Source organism: Oncorhynchus nerka, linkage group LG18, assembly GCF_034236695.1.
Source record: "Oncorhynchus nerka isolate Pitt River linkage group LG18, Oner_Uvic_2.0, whole genome shotgun sequence".
NCBI lineage: Eukaryota > Metazoa > Chordata > Actinopteri > Salmoniformes > Salmonidae > Oncorhynchus > Oncorhynchus nerka.
Genome location: NC_088413.1, coordinates 51,144,589 through 51,171,728, shown reverse-complemented (window position 1 = coordinate 51,171,728; position 27,140 = coordinate 51,144,589). Strand labels below are relative to the sequence as shown.

Sequence of the window (27,140 nt, the reverse complement as noted above, 5' to 3'; positions counted from 1 at the left end):
TGAGCATTTAAGAGCGAGTGAAATGGAGAGAGACAGAGAGAGGGAAATGGAGTGAAGAACAGACGGGAGGGGAGGAAGGAGATTGAGAGAAGGCAAGAGAATGAGAAACAAAAGGGGAGAGAGTGATTAGGTTCAGGAGGAGGAAGGGAAGGGAGCTTACATTAGGCTTCGTTAAGTCATAAATATTCAGCTTGTGTACGCCATATGTTACAGTGGAGATAAGCTGAATGTGGGAGTGAGAGGAGAGCAATGTAGGACTGTCATACACCAGAGATAGTCAGTGGCTGTTAGTGTGTCTGGGTGAGGTGTGACTGGGTGAGGTGTGACTGATAGCTGTGGACATTAATGTGTTATGGTCATGTCACATTAACAATCCTTCCCCTCCTTACCTCACTCTGATCTAAAAGAACTGAGCAGATGAAAGCAATCCTACTGATTTTACACCATTGCTTTTACCCGTCCAATCAAGTGCAAATGAAAGGGAGGAGACGAGGAGAGGACATGTATTCAAGCAATTGAGACAGAGCCCTGGCCCTGGGTGGAATACTGTACGATGTCAGTGGCTGAAAGTGGGAGCGGTCCCTCACCGTCTGTAGCCTTGAGGCTGTACACCAGGCCGATGGCTAGGTAACCTTTAGCTCGGAACTCTGAGGCCTTCTCCCCCATGTCCACCACCATCTTAGCAAAACACTCTCCTTCCTCCAGCTAGACAGAACGAGTGAGAGACTATTAGAGTCCTATAATGGAGAAAGTTAAATCACATGGGAAAAATAATGTCATGATTTCTACGAGAGATATGCGAGGGCCGTTGCTGGGCTTGTTGTTGTCGCTCACCCAATGGAGTGCTCCGATGCACAGCTTGACGGCTAGCAGGGGAATGGTTGGGTCGTCGGGCTTCAGACGGATACACTCCTTCAGTACCTTTACCGCTCGGGCCGACTGCACACACACACACACACACACACACACACACACACACACACACACACACGGTCAAGGACAGAGTAATGCTGTACATAAATGAAATAAGCAGGATGTCACAGTAGTGATGTCAGACTTACCTTCCCAGCAGCCATCAGTGAAAGGGCCAGCTGGTACCAGAGATGGAACTCCTCAAAGGCAAACTTCATGGCCCTCTCAAGACACTGCAGACGCAAGACAAAGATCAATAACACTCACTTGATATCACATTTACCTGTCAATTAAAATAGAGAAATATCTGAATTCAACATTACTCAGGCATTACAATGTTACTCAAGAAAGTAAATACATTTTGAGAGTGTCTAAGTCAAACCCATGAAAGGCTTTATTTGAACAGCCTTTGGAGCCTTAGTTTTGATGTCTTCATGTAGAAAATAGTAAAAAGAAAAGAAAAACCCTTGAATGAGTAAGTGTGTCCAAACCTTTGACTGGTACTGTATATCAAATATAAATAATAATCACCTCAAGGAACAAGGCAAAGTACAAGGCAGGGAGACATATTTAGATCAACTCAGCGTGTGTGTGTGTATTTGCAGTATGTTGTGGTTGGAGAACGGCAGGCTGTGGCCACAGTTGTGACTGCAGGAGGTTGCGGCAGCAGGAGGCTGTGTCTGCAGCATTGCAAGGAGCTGATCTGAAAGGGTTTCTAGGCAGGCTGTGGGGGTATTAGGACTAATCACACACAAAGAGCTTACTGGGGACATTTTAATTGAACAGGGTGGCAGGGTGGCCCAGGCAGAACAATCAAAGGCAGATTAAAAGGCAGTGTAACACACACACACACACTGAAGAAAGCCAGAGGACAGAGGAAGACAAGCAATATATGTGTAATGCTCAAAGTGTGTTTCAGTACAGGCAGATGACTACGGGTAGCATTTTAAGACACAGGGCTAACACAAACAACACAATGTTGATAACTCAAGACCATACTTTACAGAGCCTTGGCTCAAAATACTCCCCCAGGCTGCTTGTTGTATTCACAAGCCAAACCATTGGCTTTCTCTGCTATCACAACTTTGATCAACACAATTCTCTCTCTCAAGGAGAAAGACCGGTTAAAAAAATAAAAAATAAAAATGTTTTGGATTAGTGTTTCTGATGACTGCAGTAACAGTAGCAGTGTCTTGGAGTCTATGCAGTTAGTGAGACTCTTGTTCAGTAAGAGATTGATAGCAGCGCTGGGGGATGGAGGGATTGACTTCAGAGGGCCTCCAGATCAATGAGATTAGATCCATTCGGCCATCGACCGGAGGACGGCTCCCGGTTCCAGAGACACAGTAAATGAAGAGTGGCAGCTAAAGTGTCCAGGGCAACGATAGGCCGTGATTGGTCCCAGTGGGCCTTTTCGAGTGTTCCCACGGTTACTGATGGGGTGGTTAGGGGATAGGTGTGTGGATGTGTAGGATAAGTATACACACACACACACACAAAAGTTTGGAGAAACCTACACATTCATGTAGTAACCAAAAAAAAGAGATTCTTCAAAGTAGCCACCCTGTGCCGTGATGACAGCTTTGCACACTCTTGGCATTGTCTCAACCAGCTTCATGAGGTAGTCACCTGGAACGCCTTTCAATTAACCAGGTGTGCCTGGTTAAAAAGTTCATTTGTGGAATTTCTTTCATTCTTAAATGTGTTTGAGCCAATCAGTTATGTTGTGACAAGGTAGGGGTGGTATACAGAAGATAGACCTATTTGGTAAAATACCAAGTCCATATTATGGCAAGAACAGTACAAATAAACAAAGAGAAACAGCAGTCCATCATTACTTTAAAACATGATTGCCATTCCATGCAGAAGATTAAGAACTTTGAAAGTTTCTTCAAGCGCAGTCGCAAAAACTATCAAGCGCTATGATGAAACTGGCTCTCATGAGGACCGCCACAGGAAAGGAAGACCCAGTTACCTCTGCTGCAGAGAATAAGTTCATTAGAGTTACCAGCCTCAGAAATTGCAGTCCCAAAAAATGCTTCACTGAGTTCAAGTAACAGACATATCTCAACATCAACTGTTAAGAGGAAACTGCATGAATGAGGCCTTCATGGTCAAATTGCTGCAGAAAACCACTACTAAAGGACACCAATAAGAAGAGAAGACTTGCGTGGGCGAAGAAACACGAGCAATGGATATTATACCGGTGGAAATCGATTGTTTGGTTTGATGAGTCGGATGATCTCCGCATGTGTGGTTCCCACCGTGAAGCAAGGAGGAGGTGGTATGTTGGTGCTTTGCTGGTGACATTGTCTGTGATTTATATAGAATTCAATGCACACATCAAATCAAATGTTATGTCACATGCGCCGAATACAACAGGTGTAGTAGACCTTACCATGAAATGCTTACTTACAAGCCCTTAATCAACAACGCAGTTCAAGAAATAGAGTCAAGAAAATATTTACAAAATAAACTAAAGTGAAAAAAAATGGATGATCAAAAAGGAACAAAATAACAATAAAGAAGCTATATACAGAGTCAATGTGCGGGGATACAGGTTAGTCGAGGTAATTTGTAAAGTGAATATACATAGATAATAAACTGTGAGTAGCAGCAATGTAAATAGTCCAGGTGGCCATTTGATTCATTGTTCAGCAGTCTTATGGCTTGGGGATAGAAGCTGTTAAGGAGCGTTTTAGTCCTAGACTTGGAGCTCCAGGACCGCTTGTCGTGCGGTAAGCAGAGAGCACAGTCTACGACTTGGGCGACTGGAGTCTTTGACAATTTGTTGGGCCTTCCTCTGACACCGCCTAGTATAAACAGTTGAAGTCGGAAGTTTTACATAGACCTTAAGCAAATACATTTAAACTGTTGTGTCATATGCAAACTTGATGATTGAGTTGGAGGCGTGCGTGGCCACGCATGTCATGGGTGAACAGGGAGTACAGGAGGGGGCTGAGCACGCACCCTTGTGTGGGCCCCTGTTGAGGATCAGTGAAGTGGGGATGTTGTTTCCTACCTTCACCACCTGGGAGCGGCCCGTCAGGAAGTCCAGGACCCAGTTGCACAGGGCGGGATTCAGACCCAGGGCCCAAGCCTATTGATAAGCTTGGAGGGTACTATGGTGTTGAAGGCTGAGCAATAGTCAATGAACAGCATTCTGACATAGGTATTCCTCTTGTCCAAATGGGATAGGGCAGTGGGCAGTGTGATGGCGATTGCATCGTTTGTGGATCTGTTGGGGCGGTAAGCAAACTGAAGTGGGTCTAGGGTGTCAGGTAAGGTAGAGGTGATATGATCCTTAACTAGCCTCTCATAGCACTTCATGATGACAGAAGTGAGTGCTACGGGGCGATAGTCATTTAGTTTAGTTATGTTTTCTTTCTTGGGTAAAGGAATAATGGTGGCCATCTTGAAGCAAGTGGAGACAGCCGACTGGGATAGGGAGAGATTGAATGTCCGTAAACACTCCAGCCAGATGGTCTGCGCATGCTCTGAGGACGCAACTAGGGATGCCGTCTGGGCCAGCAGCCTTGCGAGAGTTAACACGCTTAAATTACTTACTCACGTCGGCCACGGAGAACAAGAGCCCACAGTCCTTGGGAGCGGTGGCACTTTGTGATCCTCAAAACGCGTGAAGGTGTTTAGCTTGTCTGAGAACAAGAGCTCACAGTCCTTGGGAGCGGTGGCACTTTGTGATCCTCAAAACGCGTGAAGGTGTTTAGCTTGTCTGAGAACAAGAGCCCACAGTCCTTGGGAGCGGTGGCACTTTGTGATCCTCAAAACGCGTGAAGGTGTTTAGCTTGTCTGGGAGCAAGATGTCGGTGTCAGCAACATGGCAGGTTTTCCCTTTATAATCCGTGATCGTCTGTGGACCTTGCCACATACGTCTCATGTCTGAGCCATTGAATTGTGACTTCACTTAGTCTCTGTACTGAGATTTTGCATGTAGGATTGCTTTACGGAGGGAATAACACACTGTTTGTTTTCAATCATATTCCCAGTCACCTTGCCATGGTTAAATGCAGAGGTTCGCGCTTTCAGTTTTGCGCGAATGCTGCCATCTATCCACAGTTTCTGGTTTGGGTAGGTTTTAATAGACACCATGGGAACAACATCCCCAATACACTTCCTGATGAACTCAGTCACTGTGTCAATGTAAACGTCAATGTTATTCTCTGAGGCTACCCGGAACATATCCCAGTCCGCGTGATCGAAAGAAGACAACGCAGTCATCACCCTGACCAAGGCCCTTCTACCCAGATTGCTCTGTTTGGCAGGGCGGCCAGCTCTAGAAAGAGTCTTGGCGGTTCCAAACTATTTCTATTTAAGAATGATGGAGGCCACCGTGTTCTTGGGGACCTTGATTGCTGCAGAAATGTTGGGGTACCCTTCCCCCAGATCTGTCCATCGACACAATCCTGTCTCGGAGTGCTAGGGACAATTCCTTCAACCTCATGGCTTGGTTTTTGCTTTGACATGCACTGTCAACTTTGGGACCTTATATAGACAGGTCTGTGCCTTTCCAAATAATGTCCAATCCATTGAATATACCACATGTGGACTCCAATCAAGTTGTAGAAACATCAAGGATGATCAATGGAAACAGTTGAGACTCATAGTAAAGGGTATGAAAACTTGTAAATAAGGTATTTCTGTTTTTAATTTGTAATACATTTTTAAAAAACTGTTTTCGCTTTGTTATTATGGGATATTGTGTGTAGATTGATGAGGGAAAATGTTTATTTAACCCATTTCATAATAAGGCTGTAACCTAACAAAATGTGGAAAAGGTCAAGGGATCTGTATACTCTCCGAATGCACTGTGTGTGTGTACACAGTTGAAGTCGGAAGTTTACATACACCTTAGCCAAATACATTTAAACTTAGTTTTTCAACAATTCCTGACATTTAATCCTCGTAAAAATTGCCTGTCTTAGGTCAGTTAGGATCACCACTTTATTTTAAGAATGTGAAATGTCAGAATAATAGAGAGAATGATTTATTTCAGCTTTTATTTCTTTCATCACATTCCCAGTGGGTCAGAAGTGTACATACACTCAATTAGTATTTGGTAGCATTGACTTTAAATATTTCAACTTTGGTCAAACGTTTCGGGTAGCCTTCCACAAGCTTCCCACAACAAGTTGGGTGTATTTTGGCCCATTCCTCCTGACAGAGCTGGTGTAACTGAGTCAGGTTTGTTGGCCTCCTTGCTCGCACACGCCTTTTCAGTTCTGCCCACAAATTTTCTATAAGATTGAGGTCATGGCTTTGTGATGGCCACTACAATACCTTGACTTTGTTGTCCTTAAGCCATTTTGCCACAACTTTGGAAGTATGCTTGGGGTCACTGTCCATTCGGAAGACCCATTTGCGACCAAGCTTCAACTTCCTGATTGATGTCTTGAGATGTTGCTTCAATATATCCACATCATTTTCCGCCTCATGATGCCATCTATTTTGTGAAGTGCACCAGTCCCTCCTGCAGCAAAGCACCCCCACAACATGATGCTGCCACCCCCGTGCTTCACGGTTGGGATGGTGTTCTTCGGCTTGCAAGATTCCCCCTTTTTCCTCCAAACATAACGATGGCCATTAGTTCTATTTTTGTTTCATCAGACCAGAGGACATTTCTCCAAAAAGTACAATCTTTGTCCCGATGTGCAGTTGCAAACTGTAGTCTGGGTTTTTTATGGCGGTTTTGGAGCAGTAGTTTCTTCATTGCTAAGCGTCCTTTCAGGTTATGACGATATAGGACTAATACTTTTGTACCTGTTTCCTCCAGCATCTTCACAAGGTCCTTTGCTGTTGTTCTGGGATTGATTTGCACTTTTCTCACCAAAGTACGTTCATCTCTAGGGGACAGAATGAGTCTCCTTCCTGAGCGGTATGACGGCTGCGTGGTCCCATGGTGTTCATACTTGCGTACTATTGTTTGTACAGATGAACGTGGTACCTTCAGGCATTTGGAAATTGCTCCCAAGGATGAACCAGACTTGTGGAGGTCCACAATTCTTTTCTGAGGTCTTGGGTGATTTCTTTTGATTTTCCCATGATGTCAAGCAAAGAGGCACTGAGTTTGAAGGTAGGCCTTGAAATACATCCACAGGTGCACCTCCAATTGACTCAAATTATGTCCATTAGCCTATCAGAAGTTTCTAAAGCCATGACATAATTTTCTGGAATATTCCAAGCTGTTTAAAGGCACAGTCAATTTAGTGTATGTAAACTTCTGACCCACTAGAATTGTGATACAGTGAATTATAAGTGAAATAATCTGTCTGTAAACAATTGTTGGAAAAATTACTTGTGTAATTGTGTAAATTACATGCACAAAGTAGATGTCCTAACCGACTTGCCAAAACTATAGTTTGTTAACAGGAAATTTGTAGAGAGGTTGAAAAACGAGTTAATGACTTCAACCTAAGTGTATGTAAACTTCCAACTTCAACACACACACGTCCAGTGTGTATGTGTCCTGACCTCAGAGAGCATCTCGTACTGTCCCCGTCGGCCTAGGGCGATGGTCAGTAGGTCGTAGACCACAGAGGCACTCTGCAGGCTGATGATGCGGTCGCTGTTGTGCTCTGGAATCCTGCTCAGCACCGCATCTCTGTTGGCCTGCAGGGAGAACACACACATCATCATATCACACACACACAGTGATGGAGAAGAATAGAAAGAGGAGCTTGTGTGTGTGTGTGTGTGTGTGTGGTATTACTTTCCTCATGGTTACCAGAAATTCCCACAAGGATAGTATACAAGGAAAATTATCTGACGAGGACAAACGCTATTTTAAGCTTAGGGGTTAGAAGTTAGGGTCAGGTTGAGGTTTAGGGAAAATAGGATGGAATGGAATTGAATGGAAATCAATTTTAGGTCCCCACAAGGATAGTAAAACATGTGGTGTGTGTGTGGTGAGGAGAAGAGTCGAAAGACGAGTGTTGTGTTTGACTGGGCAGAAAACAGGATGATTGGGGCCCCTGATTTTAAAAGCACCCATTAGAAGGGAAAAACTAACAGCATGGAAATCTAACACCCATTTAACTAATGGACCAAAGGAAAGAAAGATTTTTAAAAAGTAGGCCTTCCAAACATGGACTTCAATGCATTGCTTTGCCTTGCTTTGGGAGTGTGATGGGGAAACTCTACTGAATGAAACAGTTGGTGACTGAGAGAAAAAATAAATTCACTTTGAATGCATTAACATTTGAACAAAGGGATTTCGGTTGTTATTGTTGAAAAGATGCGTGATCTGAAAGATTAATCAAACTGCCAGGATAGAGGGATAAAAGACGTGTGTGTGTGTGTGTGTGTGTGTGTGTGTGTGTGTGTGTAGTCTTACCATAGATTCACTGATCAGCAACAGGAGCAGAGCCTCTTCTGTGTTTTCCTGTGGACAAAACAGACTGAGGGGAGAGAAAGAGAGCGGGTGGGAGGAAGCAAAGATAGTGAGAGAGACAGAAAGAGGAGACAAAGACAGTGAGGGGGGTGAACAGAGGGAGAAAAAGAGGAAAGAGGGAAATAGAAAGAGGGAGAGAAAGTTAGCAACCGATTGTAGAGACAGTGCCTGAAAACCACCACTGTCAGCTCAGCTTGGTTCACAAGCCAGCATAACATGGGGTTTTCATGTGTAGGTAAACTGCCTAGGAGGGTCACATTTTGCCAATGTAGATACACACAACCTCTTCCTAACCGAGTCAGTAATACCGACAGGTTTCAAGCAGACCACCATATTCCCTGTGCCCAAGAAAGCAAAGGTAACCTGGCAAAATGACTACCGCCCCGTAGCACTCACATCTGTAGCCATTAAGTGCTTTGAAAGGTTGGTCATGGCTCACATCAACACCATCATCCCAGAAACCCTAGACCCACTCCAATTCGCATACCGCCCCAACAGATCCACAGATGATGCCATCTCTATTGCACTCCACACTGCCCTTTCCCACATGGACAAAAGGAACACCCATGTGAGAATGCTGTTCATTGACTACAGCTCAGCATTTAACACCATAGTGGCCACAAAGCTCATCACTAAGCTTAGGACCCTGGGACTAAACACCTCCCCACCTCCCTGTAACTGGATCCAGGACTTCTTGATGGGCTGACCCCAGGTGGTATGGCTAGGCAACAACACATCTGCCACGCTGATCCTCAGCACTGGGCCCCTCAGGGGTGGGTTCTCAGTCCCCTCCTGTACTCCCTGTTAACCCACGACTGTGTGGCCAGGCATGACTCCAACACCATCATTAAATTTGCTGACGACACAACAGTGGTAGGCCTGATCACCTACAACAACGAGACCGCCTATAGGGAGGTCAGATAACTGGCAGTGAGGTGCCAGGACAACAACCTCTCCCTCAATGTGAGCAAGACAAAGGAGCTGATCGTGGACTACAGGAAAAGGAGGGCCGAACACGCCCCCATTAACATCGACGGGGCTGCAGTGGAGCAGGTCGAGAGTTTCAAGTTCCTTGGTGTCCACATCACCAACAAACTATCATGGTCCAAACACACCAAGACAACACCTTTTCCCCCTCAGGAGACTGAAAATATTTGTCATGGGTGCCCCGATCCTCAAAAGGTTCTACAGCTGAGTCATCGAGGGCATCCTGGCCGGTTGCATCACCGCCTGATATGGCAACTGCTCGGCATCCGACCATAAGGCGCTACAGAGGGTAATGTGTACGGCCCAATACATCACTTTGGCCAACCATCCTGCCATCCAGGACCTAAATACTAGGCTGTGTCAGAGGAAGGCCCCAAAAAATTGTCAAAGACTCCAGTCACCCAAGTCATACACTGTTCTCTCTGCTACCACACGGCAAGCGGTACCGGAGCGCCAAGTCTAGGACCAAAACGCTCCTTAACAGCTTCTATCCTCAAGCCATAAGACTGCTGAACAATTAATCAAATGGCCACCTGGACTATTTACATTGACACCTCCACTTTGTATTTATACTGCTGCTACTCGCTGTTAGTTATCTTTGCATAGTGTCTTCACCCCTGCCTACATGTACAAATTACCTCGACTAACCTGTACCCCAGCACATTGACTCAGTACCGGTACCCCCTATATATAGTCTCGTTATTGTTATTTTATTGTGTTATCTTTTATATTTTAGTTAATTTAGTAAATATTTTCTCACATCTATTTCTTGAAGTGCATTGTTGGTTAAGGGCTTGAAAGTAAGCATTTCACGGTAAGGTCTACACATGTTCTATTTGGTGCATAAAATCTGAAAAATTAAATTGGATTTGAATTGGCACATGGATTGTGTTGTCTGTACACAGGCTAGTATTATGATCTGGACAGGACTTTTTAATGCAACACAATAGTGAAAAAGACCGGCAGAGCGAGAGGGAGAAGAGAGAGAGCCAGTAGACAGACAGAGGTTGGTCCATACTTCTCTCCGGAGTAGACACGTGGCCGGCGGCTGAGTGCGTAGTCCTTGGTGTAGGGGGCTCCCTGGCGTAGTAGTGGGTCATCCAGGGGGGACTGGCTGGGAGGGTCCTCCAGAGGACTCCAGTAGCTCTGCTCACACATCCCCCTCAGCAGGATCTCTGCTAGCTGTCGCGCTATGGTCTACAAAAGGGAAACAGAACACACACATATATAGTGTTACAGCACATAGGTGCACATGCAGGCAAGCACACACTCTCACACACACACACTAGTACCCACCATTCGTAAGTTCTGTGTGGTCCTGGTCTCTACAGCTCGGAGGATCTCCCGGAAGCGGCCCACTCCCCGGGTCAGGTTACTGTGGCAACAAAAATATCTTAAGTTCATGATCTGTCTCTAAAGTATGGAGGAATGTTCTGGAAATCTGAGTCCACAGATTATATACAGTACCAGTCAAAAATTTGGGACACACCTACTCATTCAAGGGGTTTTTCTTTATTTTTACTATTTTCTACATGGTATAATAATAGTGAAGAATTCAAAACTATGAAATAACACACATGGATACATGTGGTAACCCAAAAAAGTATTGAACAAATCAAAATATAGTTTATAAATGAGGTTCTTCAAAGTTGCCACCCTGTGCCTTGACAGCTTTGCACAAGCTTGGCATTCTCTCAACCACCTTCATGAGGTAGTCACCTGGAATTCATTTTAATTAACAGGTGTGCCTTGTTAAAAGTTAATTGGTGTAATTTCTTTAATTCTTAATGCGTTTGAGCCAATCAGTTATGTTGTGACAAGGTAGGGGTGGTATACAGAAGATAGCCCTATTTGGTAAAGGACCAAGTCCATATTATGGAAAAAACAGCACAAATAAGCAAAGAGAAACGACAGTCCATCATTACTTTAAAACATGAAGATCAGCAAATGCAGAAAATTTCAAGAAAGTAACCTTCAAGTGCAGTCGCAAAAATCATCAAGCGCTATGATGAAACTGGCTCTCATGAGGACCGCCACAGAAAAGGAAGACCCAGAGTTACTTCTGCTGCAGAGGATAAGTTCATTAGTGTAACTGACAATTAACCTGCAAGTCTATGTCGTTGTGTTTTTTGTTTGAATTGTTCACGTGTTCGCTATGTGGGGGAAATGATAAGACAAGCCGAACTACGTGGCTAATAACTGTTGTAATGGGGATCATTATCGTAGCAACACACCTTCGGAGTGAAGGCAATCCGGCGCTGCGTTAGCCAAGTTTTCGGGTGTAGTTCGTAAAGGCTGAAGTGTGTATGTTAGGATGGTAAACGTTATAATAACTAAGGATGAAGTGTGAATTCATGCCAGGAATAATAAGTGTTAAGTTTTGATTTCATCCCTTCTGTAATAAGCAGCCAATTAGGTCTTTTTCCTTTATTCATGTGTTTAATCTGATACTGTTATAGCTCCAGTTAAACTGTTAATGCATGTTAGCACTTCAGAGTTATATCAAGCTAATAAGTCACTCGTAAGACAAGAAAGTTGTACGAGTGTGCTTAAATGTATTTTCATTTCCGTTATAATTCTCACGGTGTGACGAACCTCTGACTCTGTCTGCCGTATTCTCTCGCTTTGCTCATTTCCTTATTAGGATGCCGGTGGGCGGAGCTGGGAGGGACATGGGAAACACCTGGGCCCGGGTGTGTCCCAGGATAAATAGACCTCTTCCACATTCATTGGGAGACTCTCTCCACGCAGACACACTATTGTTTATTAGTATATAGGTTACCTTAGTTAATAAATAGATTTTGTTATTCCTTATCTCCACGTTGTCTGCCTTTTTGTTACGGGCTTCGAGCCGGTCCGTGACAACGGAATTAGAAAATTCTGACTAAAACTACAGAATAAGTTCAAATCAAGTAACGGTTGTGCTCGTGGTTACTAGAGGGAGCTACAAATAGTTACAAACCTCAGAAATCGCATTCCAAATAAATGCTTCACAGAGTTCAAGTAGCAGACACATCTCAACATCAACTGTTCAGATGAGACTGCGCGAATCAGGCCTTCATGGTTGAAATTCTGCAAATAAACCACTACTAAAGAACACCAATAATAAGAAGAGACTTGCTTGGTCCAAGAAATGGCAATGGATATTAGACCGGTGGAAATCCATCCTTTGGTCTGATGAGTCCAAATATGAGACATTTGGTTCCAACCGCCGTGTCTTTGTGAGACGCAGAGTAGGTGAACGGATGAGCTCCTCATGTGTGGTTCCCACCATGAAGCATGGAGGTGGTGGTGTGATGGTGCTTTGCCTTTGACACGGTGTGTGATTTATTTAGAATTCAAGACACACTTAACCAGCATGGCTACCACAGTATCCTGCAGCAATACACCATAATATCTGGTTTGCGCTTAGTGGGACTATCCTTTGTTTTTCAACAGGACAATGACACAACACACCTCCAGGCTGTGTAAGGGCCATTTGACCAATGAGAGTGATGGAGTACTGCATCAGATGACCTGGCCTCCAAAATCACCCGACCTCAACCCAATTGAGATGATATGGGATGAGTTGGACCGCAGAGTGAAGGAAAAGTGCTCAGCATATGTGGGAACTCCTTCAAGATCATTAGAAAAACATTCCTCATGAAGCTGGTTGAGAGAATGCCAAGAGTGTGCAAAACTGTCATCAAGGCAAAGGGTGGCTACTTTGAAGAATCCAAAATGTATTTTGATTTTTTAACACTTTTTTGGTTACATGATCCCATGTGTTATTTCATAGTTTTGATGCCTTCACTGTTGTTCTACAATGTATAAAATACTTTTTTAATAAAAAATAAAAAAACGTTAAAAAAATTGAATAAGTAGGTGTGTCCAAACTTTTGACTGGTACTGTAGTGGTGATAGCAGACACAGACGCTACACAGTGGCGATAGCAGACACAGACGCTACACAGTGGCGATAGCAGACACAGACGCTACACAGTGGCGATAGCAGACACAGACGCTACACAGTGGCGATAGTAGACACAGACGCTACACAGTGGCGATAGTAGACACAGACGCTACACAGTGGCGATAGTAGACACAGACGCTACACAGTGGCGATAGTAGACACAGATGCTACAGTGGCGATAGTAGACACAGATGCTACACAGTGGCGATAGTAGACACAGATGCTACACAGTGGCGATAGTAGACACAGATGCTACACAGTGGCGATAGTAGACACAGATGCTACACAGTGGCGATAGTAGACACAGATGCTACACAGTGGCGATAGTAGACACAGATGCTACACAGTGGCGATAGTAGACACAGATGCTACACAGTGGCGATAGTAGACACAGATGCTACACAGTGGCGATAGTAGACACAGATGCTACACAGTGGCGATAGTAGACACAGATGCTACACAGTGGCGATAGTAGACACAGATGCTACACAGTGGCGATAGTAGACACAGATGCTACACAGTGGTGATCGTAAACTCTGCAAAAAAAGAAACATCTTTTTCAGGACCCTGTCTTTCAAAGATAATTTGTAAAAATCCAAATCACTTCACAGATCTTCATTGTAAAGGGTTTCAACACTAAACCATAAACAATTAATGAACATGAACCTGTGGAACGGTCGTTCGGACACTAAAGAGGCCTTTCTACTGACTCTGAAAGACACCAAAAGAAAAATGCCCAGGGTCCCTGCTCATCTGCGCAAATGTGCCTTAGGCATGCTGGAGGGAGGCATGAGGACTGCAGATGTGACCAGGGCAATAAATTGCAATGTCTGTACTGTGAGACGCCTAATACAGCACTACAGGGAGTCAGGACGGACAGCTGATCGTCCTCGCAGTGGCAGACCACGTGTAACAACACCCGCACAGGATCGGTACATGCGAACATCACACCACAGGTACAGTATGGCAACAACAACTCCCCGAGTTACACCAGGAACGCACAATCCCTCCATCAGTGCTCAGACTGTCCGCAATAGGCTGAGAGAGGCTGGACTGAGGGCTTGTAGGCCCAACAACGTCACCTATGGGCACAAACCCACCGTTGCTGGACCAGACAGGACTGGCAAAAAGGGCTCTTCACTGACGAGTCGTGGTTTTGTCTCACCATGAGTGATGGTCGGATTCGCGTTTATCGTTGAAGGAATGAGCGTTACACCGAGGCCTATACTCTGGAGGAGATCGATTTGGAGGTGGAGGGTCCGTCATGGTCTGGGGCGGTGTGTCACATCATCGGACTGAGCTTGTTGTCATTGCAGGTAATCTCCATTCTGTGCGTTACAGGGAAGACCTCCTCCCTCATGTGGTACCCTTCCTGCAGGCTCATCTTGACATGACCCTCCAGCATGACAATGCCACCAGCCATACTGCTCGTTCTGTGTGTGATTTCCTGAATGACAGGAATGTCAGTGTTCTGCCATGGCCAGCAAAGAGCCCGGATCTCAATCCTATTGAGCACGTCTGGGACCTGTTGGATCGGAGGGTGAGGGCTAGGGCCATTCCCCCAAGAAATGTCTGGGAACTTGCAGGTGCCTTGGTGGGAGAGTGGGGTAACATCTCACAGCAAGAACTGGAAAATCTGCTACAGTCCATGAGGAGGAAATTCACACCAGATACTGACTGTTACTTTTGATTTTGACCTCCCCAGTTCAGCGGGGGGGGGGTCAAGGGACACATGGGACACATGATTCCATTTCTGTTAGTCACGTGTCTGTGGAACTTGTTCAGTTTATGTCTCAGTTGTTGAATCTTGTTATGTTCATACAAATATTTAAGTATGCTGAAAATAAACGCAGTTGACAGTTTCTTTTTTTGCTGAGTTTATAGTGGTGATTGTAGATAGATGATATATAGTGGTGATCGTGTGGATACATATTGTACCCCTATCGGATACAGACCAAGCAGAAAATAGATTATTCTGAGAAAATTTCTGTTCTCAGAATTATAGACCTGTACAAACAAGCAATAAATAAAAAAAATCTAAAGATTTCCTATAAATACTGAGTATGCCCACATCAGTGTGTGTGTGTCACTGAGCTGAGGGAGTCAGTTGATGGTAGGTGTCAATACCCTGGCTCAACACTTCTCTATGGATCAGACACACAGCAATACTGACACACCTACTCAGCTAACACTCACCCGCTGAACTGACAACACACACACACACACACACCTTTCACATGCATTCTCTGACTGCATCACACCATCATGGGATGGTGTTTATGTGCGTAACGCAAGAAAGTATCTTATGTGCCCGTGAGCATTTGTTGTGTTGTTGATGAGTCACACTGTAACTTTGGAGAGCTGCTGACTAGGGTTCAGATCAGAGTGCTAAACTGCCCGGTAACACCAGACGAGAGAGCGGCCCAGCTCCAAGCGGCTCCTCTCCTCCCCCATCTCCCTGTCCCAATGACCAAAGAGAAGAGAGGGGGGCAGAAAACGGTATACAGCCCTAGGCTACGGAGGAGGAAACGCAAATAGAAGCAGAAAAATGCTGAATAAATAGCTCCATCTAAATGTGTGGTGAACAGGGGGTGATGCTGGAAAAGAGAGAGCAAAGTGTCAGCATCACTTACTGACTGTCACATCTCTGTAGAGCTAACCGATAGCTTGACCACCGCTCACACTAGAACCCCAATGTACACTTCTGAAGGGGTCATGTACAGCCGCTAAGCTAGCATTGGTCGATTGTCTTTGTGTGTGTGTGTGTGTGTGTGTGTGTGTGTCGTGAGTAAACTAGGCAATTTCTTATAGTGTGTGTTAATGTGGTGGGTAGGTTTTGCAGTCTTTCATTGGTCTGCTTGGCCCAGCTGTTCATTACATGGGAGTACATCAGAATCATTGGTGGCTTGTGTGTGTGTTGTGTGTAACGTGGTGGTGCATATGAGTTTGCAAATGAGGGCATCATCACAGGCTTAATGCGTATTTGCTGTCAGGCCTCATTTTCATAAATCAACTTAAATCAATGTAGCACTGACAGTAAGGAGATAGGCAGGAAGGAATGTGTGTGTGGCTTGATTTGATGATAAGAAGTGAAGAAGCACAGACCAAGTATTCATCCCAAATAGCAACCGATTCCCCATGTAGTGCACTAATTTTGACCAGGGCCCACAGGCCTCTTCACTATATAGGGTACCATCTGGGACTCACCCCTTGCATCCATCCAGTTGGTTCATTTGTACGCTAGACAAACTCTTATCCAACCAATCAAACCTTTCCCCGTTGGAAATCAGAAATCACTCCGTGACCAAGGACAAGATGCATCAGATTTAACAACAAGACAAATCTGTTCTATTTAACATGACAATTCAATAAAGGCATATTACTAAAAAGGCATAGTTTGAAGAATTGGCCTGGTCCATGCCCAGTCCCAAATGCCTCCTCCTCATGAACTACAACACATACTGGAAGATTTCTTTTACTATTCCAGATCCGACAAAATCTACGAGCAGAGAGAGCAGCACGAGATTCACAGGCAGGAACGCTGCTGCATTATTCATGAGCTTAGCAGACACCTTTAGCCTCAGAAAATTACCGCTACTCACAGCCTACACATTAGCCATGTACGCAGCTGGCTATTTACTGAAGACGTTTCCTTTTTAGCGTTGGCATTCTCGAGGATAGGAAAAGCACCTTCCCACTTGAAATAATGTGGGAACTGTGTGTGGACTGTGTGAGAGATTTGTACGTAGGGTGTTTTTATGTAGTGTATATGTCTTTATACCACTATACCAGTGTGTGTCCCATGTTGTTTCATTAGTGAGAGTGAGCGAGGGAGAGAGCTGTGTGGAGGGGGAGGCTGAGTGTAGGTGAAGATATGTAGCTTTCAACATGAAAGAGACACTGTGTTGCATCATCTATTAACTATTAGCTTCAGCAGCAGCCTTTTCTTTTTATCTCTTCTCTCGTGCTTTGAAGTGGGAAACAGTTCTCTCTATTTTCCTTGGGAAAAATCGACCTTGCTCTAGAACAGTGTCTGTGTACCAAATGGCACCCTATTCCCTATATACAGTAGTGCACTAAATTTGGACCAGAGCCCTATTGGCCCTCATCAAAAGTAGTGCACTATAGCGGGTATAATGTGCCCTTTGGGACACAGCCAGTGTTTCCCAGGCAGACTGTGGTAAGGATGGGTCCTCCCAGGAGAACAAACCAGTCCAAATGGATGCTTGAGGAGAATTTAATGGTGGATTTAATATGTAGCTGTATTAAAATGAGAAGATCAAGTTCCGCATAACTTCCATGAGAGATAAATAATTAATGTATGGGAATTGGCAATAGCAAAAAGAGCGATTAAGAAAAGGGTTGATAATGGTGTGCATACTAAATTGCACAATTATCTTTTTAAAGTTCATTACTTTCAACCAGAGCCCTATAGGCTCTTGGCCATTGAGCTCTAAGCATGCTGGGATAGTGGAGGTCATGTCGTCAGTATGGGGGCGGGGCTACAAAAAGGAAGAGGTCATCATCCACCTTCAGGTCTGATTGAAACAAAGCCAGCACACGCACGCACGCACAGCCAGCACACGCACTCACACACACACAGCCAGCCAGCCAGCACACGCACTCACAGCCAGCCAACTCACTCACTCGCTCACTCACTCACTCACTCACTCACTCACTCACTCACTCACTCACTCACTCACTCACTCGCTCACTCACTCACTCACTCACTCACACTCACTCACTCACTCACTCACTCACTCACTCACTCACTCACTCACTCACGCGGGGCTACACACGCTAGCTTAGCGGCTGTACATGACCCCTTCAGAAGTGTGCACTCACGCGCGCACTCACTCACTCACGCGGGCTACACACGCATGCTGGCTCACTCACGCGCGCGCTCACTCACTCACGCGCACAGCCAGCACACACACGCAACACAGCCAGCACACACACACGCACACAGCCAGCACACACACGCACACAGCCAGCCAGCACACACACGCACGCACACAGCCAGCCAGCACACGCACAGCCAGCCAGCACACGCACACACACAGCCAGCCAGCACACGCACACACACAGCCAGCCAGCCAGCACACACACACAGCCAGCCAGCACACACACACAGCCAGCCAGCACACACACACAGCCAGCCAGCACACACACACAGCCAGCCAGCACACAGCCAGCCAGCCAGCACACAGCCAGCCAGCCAGCACACAGCCAGCCAGCACACACACACACACAGCCAGCCAGCACACAAACACACACACACACACACACAGCCAGCCAGCACACAGCCAGCCAGCACACAAACACACAAACACACACACACACACGCGCGCACACAGCCAGCCAGCACACAAACACACAGCCAGCCAGCACACAAACAGCCAGCACACACACACACACACACACAGCCAGCCAGCACACACACACAGCCAGCACACACACAGCCAGCCAGCCAGCCAGCACACACAGCCAGCCAGCACACACAGCCACACACAGCCAGCCAGCACACACACACACACACAGCCAGCCAGCACACACACACACACACACGCACACACAGCCAGCCAGCACACACACACGCGCACACAGCCAGCCAACACACACACACACACACACAGCCAGCACACACACAGCCAGACAGCACACACACAGCCAGCCAGCACACACACACAGCCAGCCAGCACACACAGCCAGCCAGCACACACACACACACAGCCAGCCAGCACACACACACACACACACACACAGCCAGCCAGCACACAAACAGCCAGCCAGCACACAAACAGCCAGCCAGCACACAAACACACACACGCGCACACAGCCAGCCAGCACACACACACACACAGCCAGCCAGCACACACACACACAGCCAGCCAGCACACAAACAGCCAGCCAGCACACAAACACACGCGCACACAGCCAGCACACAAACGCACGCACACAGCCAGCCAGCACACACGCACGCACACAGCCAGCCAGCACACAAACACACACGCACACAGCCAGCCAGCACACAAACACACACGCACACAGCCAGCCAGCACACAAACACACACGCACACAGCCAGCCAACACGCGCACACAGCCAGCCAACACGCGCACTCAGCCAGCCAGCACGCGCACTCAGCCAGCCAGCCAGCACGCGCACTCAGCCAGCCAGCCAGCCAGCACGCGCACTCAGCCAGCCAGCCAGCCAGCACGCGCACTCAGCCAGCCAGCCAGCCAGCACGCGCACTCAGCCAGCCAGCCAGCCAGCACGCGCACTCAGCCAGCCAGCCAGCCAGCACGCGCACTCAGCCAGCCAGCCAGCCAGCACGCGCACTCAGCCAGCCAGCCAGCCAGCACGCGCACTCAGCCAGCCAGCCAGCCAGCACGCGCACTCAGCCAGCCAGCCAGCCAGCACGCGCACTCAGCCAGCCAGCCAGCCAGCACGCGCACTCAGCCAGCCAGCCAGCCAGCACGCGCACTCAGCCAGCCAGCCAGCCAGCACGCGCACTCAGCCAGCCAGCCAGCCAGCACGCGCACTCAGCCAGCCAGCCAGCCAGCACGCGCACTCAGCCAGCCAGCCAGCCAGCACGCGCACTCAGCCAGCCAGCCAGCACGCGCACTCAGCCAGCCAGCCAGCACACGCACTCAGCCAGCCAGCCAGCACGCGCACTCAGCCAGCCAGCACGCGCACTCAGCCAGCCAGCACGCGCACTCAGCCAGCCAGCACGCGCACTCAGCCAGCCACAAAAAACTTTACTTTCATATCATAAGATCTAGATAGTCACACACACTACTTCTCTTAACCTACAGGGAAGCTAACCAGCAGGTACCAAACTATGGCTAACTAGATCAAACCACAGCAGCTATGGACCCTGTCTCAAATCCCATGTTCAAGCCATTGAGCCTGCTGAGTCCAATCACTCTTCTTCAGGCAGGCTTGAGGCTTAGCATTTTGGCTTTGAGCTGCAAGTCAACCTGAGTCTCTATGGTACTACAAGGGCATTCATCTCTATGGGGGCTGAGGGGCAGAGAGGAGTGGAGGAATACCTACCATCTGTCCTGAGACAAATGGACCCTTGGATTGGATGAAAGAGTGTGGAGCAGAGAGGGAAGAGTGACAGTGGAGCAGCAACACACACAGTGGGTTAGTGATGATTATTATTACCAGCCTAGATGTCAGTGTAGGTGTATTCCACACACATGCCCACAAACACGCCCACAAACACACCCACTGTCTCTCTCAGACACAACACGCGCTCTCTCCTACCCATTTTTAAAGTGGATGACATGTGCCCTCTGAAGTCCAGTCTCCAGGAAGTATCCCAGCTCCTGTTCCTGTGCCACTGGGCCTGGCTTTGGACTGCGGTTCTGCATCCCCGCACTGAGGGCCTGAAACACACAAAACAGACCTGAGAACACACAGCACAGGCAACACACTGGTCTAGGAACAGTCTGCTGTGAACGCTTGAAGACTCAGAGAACAAAGTCAGCCTAGTGTTCACACTGGGCATCAACAATAGATTATCACACAATACATAAAATCAGCCTGCAACGCTCCAATCAGAGAGATAAGAAAACACAACATGGAGGTAATAATAGGACTAGAAGGAAAGAGAGAAGAAGAGAGGAGAGTGGGCAGATTGAAGAACCTTGGCTGCTCCTCTCTTCTCACCATCCCTCTCCTCCCCCTCCTATCCCTGTCCTCTCCCTATTTTCTCTCCATCAGTCCAACCAGACGGGCCTCATTGTGTTCCAACTCTTCTCTCATCCCTGTCTGTCAAACAGATGAAATCATTTCATCCAGCAGCAGGTAGCTAGTGTCCTCACAGTACCTTGAGAGAGTGAGAGACACACAGAGAGAAAGAGAGACAGACACAGAGAGAAAGAGAGACACACAGAGACAGACAGGACAGACAGGACAGGACAGACAGAGGCAGAGCGCTTAGAGCAGCCTGGCCTTATGTAAGCCAAAAGAACAGAGTAGAACAGAACAGAGCAGAACAAAGCGGCACTAGCCTGGTTCTGTGGAGATGAGGAGGAGTGATAGATAGCACTACAGCCAGGTGTTTATCTAGGGCCTGTTGCCCTATTCATCTCCTGGGTGTTGTACCAGTGTCTCTCTGCATGCTGTATGGAATCAGCTGCTGGTTCAGTTACAGGGAGGCAGAGGGTCTATTTGGGGGAGTGAATCGATGCCACTAGATTAGAGTTTCAATATTGAATTCAAATAGCCGATACAGTTTCATGACATTTTGGAGCAACAACACAGCTCTATCCAGAGGCTTGGTCACTAAAATGACACCATGAGCCCAAAATGGGCCAAATGAGTCAACTAAGGACACAGGCCATCATGTTTTTTAAATATTTTGTTAGAGAAGAAACAGTTGTCACATTTTGTTGAGTCATCACTTGCCATTAAGAATCCCATTCTGAATGTCTTGGCACTCAATGTTTAGAAAGAAATTCCGCTGTCCCATAAATCCATATTTGCATCTTGTTTTTGTAAACAGCATCATTCATACATGGATTTATGGCACAGTGGAAAAACATTTCTAAAATTGAGTGCAGAGACATCATTCAGAATGAGATTCTGATGTAATATGAGTTTGTTTGGGATTGTTTTGGAGCGTTTTCACCAAGCTTTAGACACATTTTCATAATGCATTGTAGTCAATGGCAAGTGATGACTCCGCAAAATGTGACAAACTATTTTATCTGTGACAAGCCAGAATATTGGATATTGGGGGGGAGCAAGAGCGAGAAAGAGAGACAGAGAAGAAGAAACAGAGCATTGTCTGCTTCATTTCCCATATACAGGGGACTGGAAATGATGCAGACAATTACATTGATGGAAGCACAAATCTGTAATATTAAAGCTAATATTAATATTAAAGCCACCCCCTAAATTTAAAAAATAAATATATATATAAAAAACAGCACCCAGAAAGAAAACAACTGGGTGTTGGCAGAACAAATCAGAGCGGAGAAAAAAGTTGCTGATTAAAACAGCAGCCAAGGTCAGAAAACAAGATCATCAAACCATGGGGGCAGTCTGTCGATGCTGCTGGAGACTGGAACAGCTCCAGGACCTGCCTGCCTGATGGCCCTGGTCCCCTTCCACCACTACGGTACTAATACTACAGACACCAGCACTACAGATGGAGTATAGGCCTACTGCAATAGTACACAGGCAGATCCAACTCCCAAACATTAGTGGATGTGTGATGAGTGTTCTGGCACAAAATGGTTGCCGCTTTGAGGACTGAAAAAGCCCAATATAAATCCAATCAATTAATTAATTAATTACAGCCATGTCCAAATCAGCTTATTGAGGACACCAAGAATGGATAGCTATTCATTAAAAAGGTCAAACAGAAACTATTCGAGAACATTCATTTTTTATTTGACCTTTATTTAACTAGACAAGTCAGTTAAGAATAAATTCTTATTTACAATGAAGGCCTAGGAACAGTGGGTTAACTGCCTTGTTCAGGGGAAGAATGACAGATTTTCACCTTGTCAGCTCGGGGATTTGATCTTGCAACCTTCCAGTTACTAGTCTAACGCTCTAACCATTAAGCTACCTGCCGCCCCACTAATTAAGTTGCTGGTGGCTGGTCTTGGTATTTTGTATTGCAACTTAACTAATTTTAAAAGAGGGTTGGTTATTTTGTTAGTATTAGCCTAGATCCCCTAAAAATTTGGTTTGGTCAAAATGATTAGAGCATCTCCAGCTTCTCCCTCCTGTCAACACATCCAGAAGTAAAGCCAATGTCAGCCGGTTGCTAGGTTACCTTCTCTACTTCCTGTAGGTAGAGCAGGGCGATGTCTCCAGACTTCTCATAGCAGGTAATCACTTCTTGGTCTTTGTCCACGTTACGATTGGACAGGGACGGAGACGCAGCCGGGACTTTCTCTAGACACAGACCTAGAGAGAGGAAGTTCATTATGCTGTATACTGTACACACATTGTGGCCACAATGCAGCCTACCAAGGGTTAAAGTTCATGCTGAAGCTTTAGTGTGTGTGCACTTGTGTGCGTGCGTAGTGTACACTCATCTCTCCTCTCTGGCTACTTCAAGCCCGTCCTCAGCCACGGAAAAAGTGACACACCTGGTCTGGGCCCCTGCTGCAATATGAATCAGTAGGTGATCAAGGCTCCCAGACAGCCAGCAGAGAGCCCCTGAATGTTTTATCACACGCTCAGAGGACAACGCACTAGCCTGACAGACGTCTGGAGGAGCAACCAGAAACTCAGGGTTAGGTGGCAATGGAAGTGTCTCGTTGCTCTGCTCGGTCTGGGACCTCTAGGAGCAATGGAAGTGTCTCACTGTCCTGCTCTGTCTGGCCCTGGGGCTGGCTGGGGCTTCCAGGAGCCAGTGTATGGGTTCTGAGTAAAGGACACCTCACATCAGCCAAGGACTGAAGGAGATACCTGAGACAGATTTATTTTATAGCAGTCCCCTTCCTTTCTTCTAGAGGACATTGGGACAACAATCATCTTCCACTTCTGGCTGCTGCTTGTCTTGGTTTCACAAATTAAGGCTCTCACTATTTTCTCTCATGTGGTTTCCCTGATTTTGTAACCGGCAAGGAAACAAAAAAACTGGGGCTTTGTTGTAGCCTGGGCCCCTCGCTATAGGCAGAGTTTTATTTGTATACTCATGTGGTAAGGAAAATAAATCAATTGGGGCCCTAAAAAGATACTCTTTGGTACGGGAAGAGTATCCCTGTCTGACCTCTGGGTAGATTGGGCCGTGTCTCTGTCAATCACCAGACCATTCTGTATGTAATGAGATAATATGGAGGAAAGCAACACTTCCATTGTGGCTACACACACCTCATTGTTATGAAATCCAAGCTGCAGTTTCCGAAGCCCCCTTTTAAAACAAACATTAATAATAGATGATAGCCTTAATAACGAATTAATTATAAATAGCTCTCGTCTCTGGAATTACACAAGACTACGGCAACTGTGTGGCGCTCAAATAGAGCCATTCACTAAACAGGGTCCAAACAATACAAGCCAAACGGTTCATCCATCAACTCCCCATGATTGCTTTACACACCCTGAAACCTCCAGTACCATAGAGGTGCAGACGTCTTCTCATTATAGGACATGACTGGAACATGAATACGGCTGTGTGTTGAGAGAGCGATAAATGGAGGCAGAGAGGGAGATGGAGAGAGAGGTATACGTAGATAAAACAGGAGAGCCGGCAGAGACAGAGAGATGGAAAGATGAAAATGCTCGATCACCCACTCTGGCAAGGGAGAGAGAGAGCGCGATTGAGAGGGAGAGACAGACAGAAAGACAGCAGCAGAGGGTGTCAGCAGCCAGGCCTGTCTTTGCCTTATAAAGATATACCCTTGTGGTGGTGCGGGTGGGTGGGTTAAAGACTGTGGATCCTCTTGTCGTTGTGGGGCTCTGCTCGCTCTGCTGCCGTGCCACACATAACTTATTCATTCCACTGTGGCACTTTAACAGCCTAATGGGCTCCTGTGTTACTCTAAACAGGCCCGGCCTGAGCCCCTCCTCCCCTCTCGATTAGGACGCTCATAAAAATTTTACAGCACTAAAGTCTTCCCATTAACCCCCATCGGACAAACAAAATGGCTGGTCCAGACAAAGTAACACAACTGACTAATGAACTCCGATGATGTGGTGTATGGGCGACTGCTTGGCTTGCATCGTTGGGTGGTCTGTGTTAACCCTAGGGTATGTTGGTGTATGTATAGAGGGGGACAGGTGTATGTGTGTGTGCACACTAGGTTGCTGTATTGCGGTGGACAGGCTGAGGCTCCACACTACGGCAGTGCTTCTTCTCTCAGCTCACAGCCAACTGCTGCTGGTCTGTCAGAACTCTGATCAAAGCTCTGCAGTCCTGGCTGACACATTCACTGTGCTCTGCATTAGAAATTGAGAGAGCGAGAGTGTGCGGTATGTATGGTGTGTGTGTTTGCATGAGAGCGGAGGACTCCTCTCGCCACAACAGTGAACCTCTACCGCCACCACATGGCCAAACAACACATTGCAGGGGATACGAGGTCAAGCTGCGAGGACTGGTCCTGCTGTCAGTTTCCTCAGTTCAGAGACAACACATTTTCCCTCCATGTCATGTACATTTTCAAATACACACGAGTAACAATGTTGTTCCAAAGCATGACTAGATGACTTATGTCAAGCTTTAAAAACGGGGTAGGGTGCCACGGCAGGGCAGGCACGAAGTCCTGACTCGGACTGGCCAGACCAGCAGAGTTAGCTAATACAGTCACCCCAGCCTCAGCACTTTCTCAATGACAGGAGATGAAGAGGGATTCAGCACCACATATTACGTTGAACGTTTTAATGTCACAGGCACAAGTACAGTGAAATGCCTTTCTCGACAGCTCCAAACCTAACAATGCAGTAATCAATAACGACGTGGTACTACAAATGTGTTCACTAATAGGTGTTTTAAAAAATTAAGTGTTTGGTCCCATATTCATCACATGCAATGACTTGTGACTCTACACATTTGCTGTTTGTTTTGGTTGCGTTTCAGACTATTTTGTGCCCAATAAAAATGAATGGTAAATAATGTATTGTCATTATGGAGTCACTTTTATTATGAATAAGAATATAATGTTTCTAAACACTTCTACATTAATGTGGACGCTGGCATTGTTACAGATCATCCTGAACAAATCGTGAATAATGAGGAGTGAGAAAGTTACAGATATCATACCACCCCAAAATGCTAACCTCCCCTGTTATTGTAATGGTGAGAGGTTAGCATGTCTTGAGGGTATGATATAAAACGCTAACCTCCCCTGTTATTGTAATGGCGAGAGGTTAGCATGTATTGGGGGTATGATATAAAATGCTAACCTACCTACCCTGTTATTGTAGTACAAAGCCAGAAAACAAAAAATATGTCACTGTCCCAATACTTTTGGAACTGACTGTTTGTATGTACCATATTTACAATGTGCAGGCATACTGGAGTGATAGAGGTAAATATGTAAAGGGGTAAGGTGACTAGGTATCAGGAAATAAACTATATATTCAAAAGTGTGTGCACACCGCTTCAATTAGTGGATTCGTCTATTTCAGCCACACCCGTTGCTGACAAGTGTATAAAATCGAGCATACAGCCATGCAATCTCCATAGACAAACATTGGCAGTAGAATGGCCTTACTGAAGTGCTCAGTGACTTTCAACGTGGCACCGTGATAGGATTCCAACAAGGATTCCCTTCGTCAAATGTCTGCCCTGCTAGAGCTGCCCTGGTCAACTATAAGTGCTTTTATTATGAAGTGAAAACGTCTAGGAGCAATAACGGCTCAGCAGCGAAGTAGTAGCCCACACAAGCTCACAGAAGCGCATAAAAAGCGTCTGTCTTCTGTTGCAACACTCACTACCGAGTTCCAAACTGCCTCTGGAAACAACGTCAGCACAATAACTGTTCGTCAGGAGCTTCATGAAATGAGTTTCCTTGGCCTCGCAGCCACACACAAACCTAAGATCACCATGCACAACGCCAAGCATCGGCTGGAGTGGTGTAAAGCTCGCCGCATTGGACTCTGGAGCAGTGGAAAAGCGTTCTCTGGAGTGATGAATCACACTTCACCATCTGGCAGTCTGACGAATCTGGGTTTGGCGGATGCCAGGAGAACGCTATCTGCCCCAATGCATTGTGCCAACTGTAAAGTTAGGTTGAGGAGGAATAATGGTCTGGGGTTGTTTTTCATGGTTCGGGCTAGCCCACTTAGTTCCAGTGAAGGGACATTTTAACACTACAGCATACAATGACATTCTAGACGATTCTGTGCTTCCAACTATACGGCAACAGTTTGGGGAAAGCCCTTTTCTGTTTCAGCATGACAATGCCC

At 46.3% G+C, this 27,140-nt stretch overlaps 1 protein-coding gene across 3 annotated transcripts in view; it reads right to left on the bottom strand.

Moving 5' to 3' along the window:
* Nucleotides 1–27,140, bottom strand: part of LOC115146053 (tetratricopeptide repeat protein 7B) — a 64,092-nt gene that overhangs the window by 27,070 nt on the left and 9,882 nt on the right. For all 3 annotated transcript variants that reach the window (XM_029687825.2, XM_029687826.2, XM_029687827.2), the window contains exons 4-12: nucleotides 23,059–23,192; nucleotides 20,532–20,653; nucleotides 10,604–10,682; nucleotides 10,326–10,504; nucleotides 8,264–8,327; nucleotides 7,402–7,539; nucleotides 1,062–1,145; nucleotides 835–939; nucleotides 588–705 (exon numbers count right to left, since the gene is read on the bottom strand). In XM_029687825.2, coding sequence (XP_029543685.1) covers nucleotides 588–705; nucleotides 835–939; nucleotides 1,062–1,145; nucleotides 7,402–7,539; nucleotides 8,264–8,327; nucleotides 10,326–10,504; nucleotides 10,604–10,682; nucleotides 20,532–20,653; nucleotides 23,059–23,192 — 1,023 coding nt within the window. The remainder of the gene's footprint in view (nucleotides 1–587; nucleotides 706–834; nucleotides 940–1,061; nucleotides 1,146–7,401; nucleotides 7,540–8,263; nucleotides 8,328–10,325; nucleotides 10,505–10,603; nucleotides 10,683–20,531; nucleotides 20,654–23,058; nucleotides 23,193–27,140) is intronic.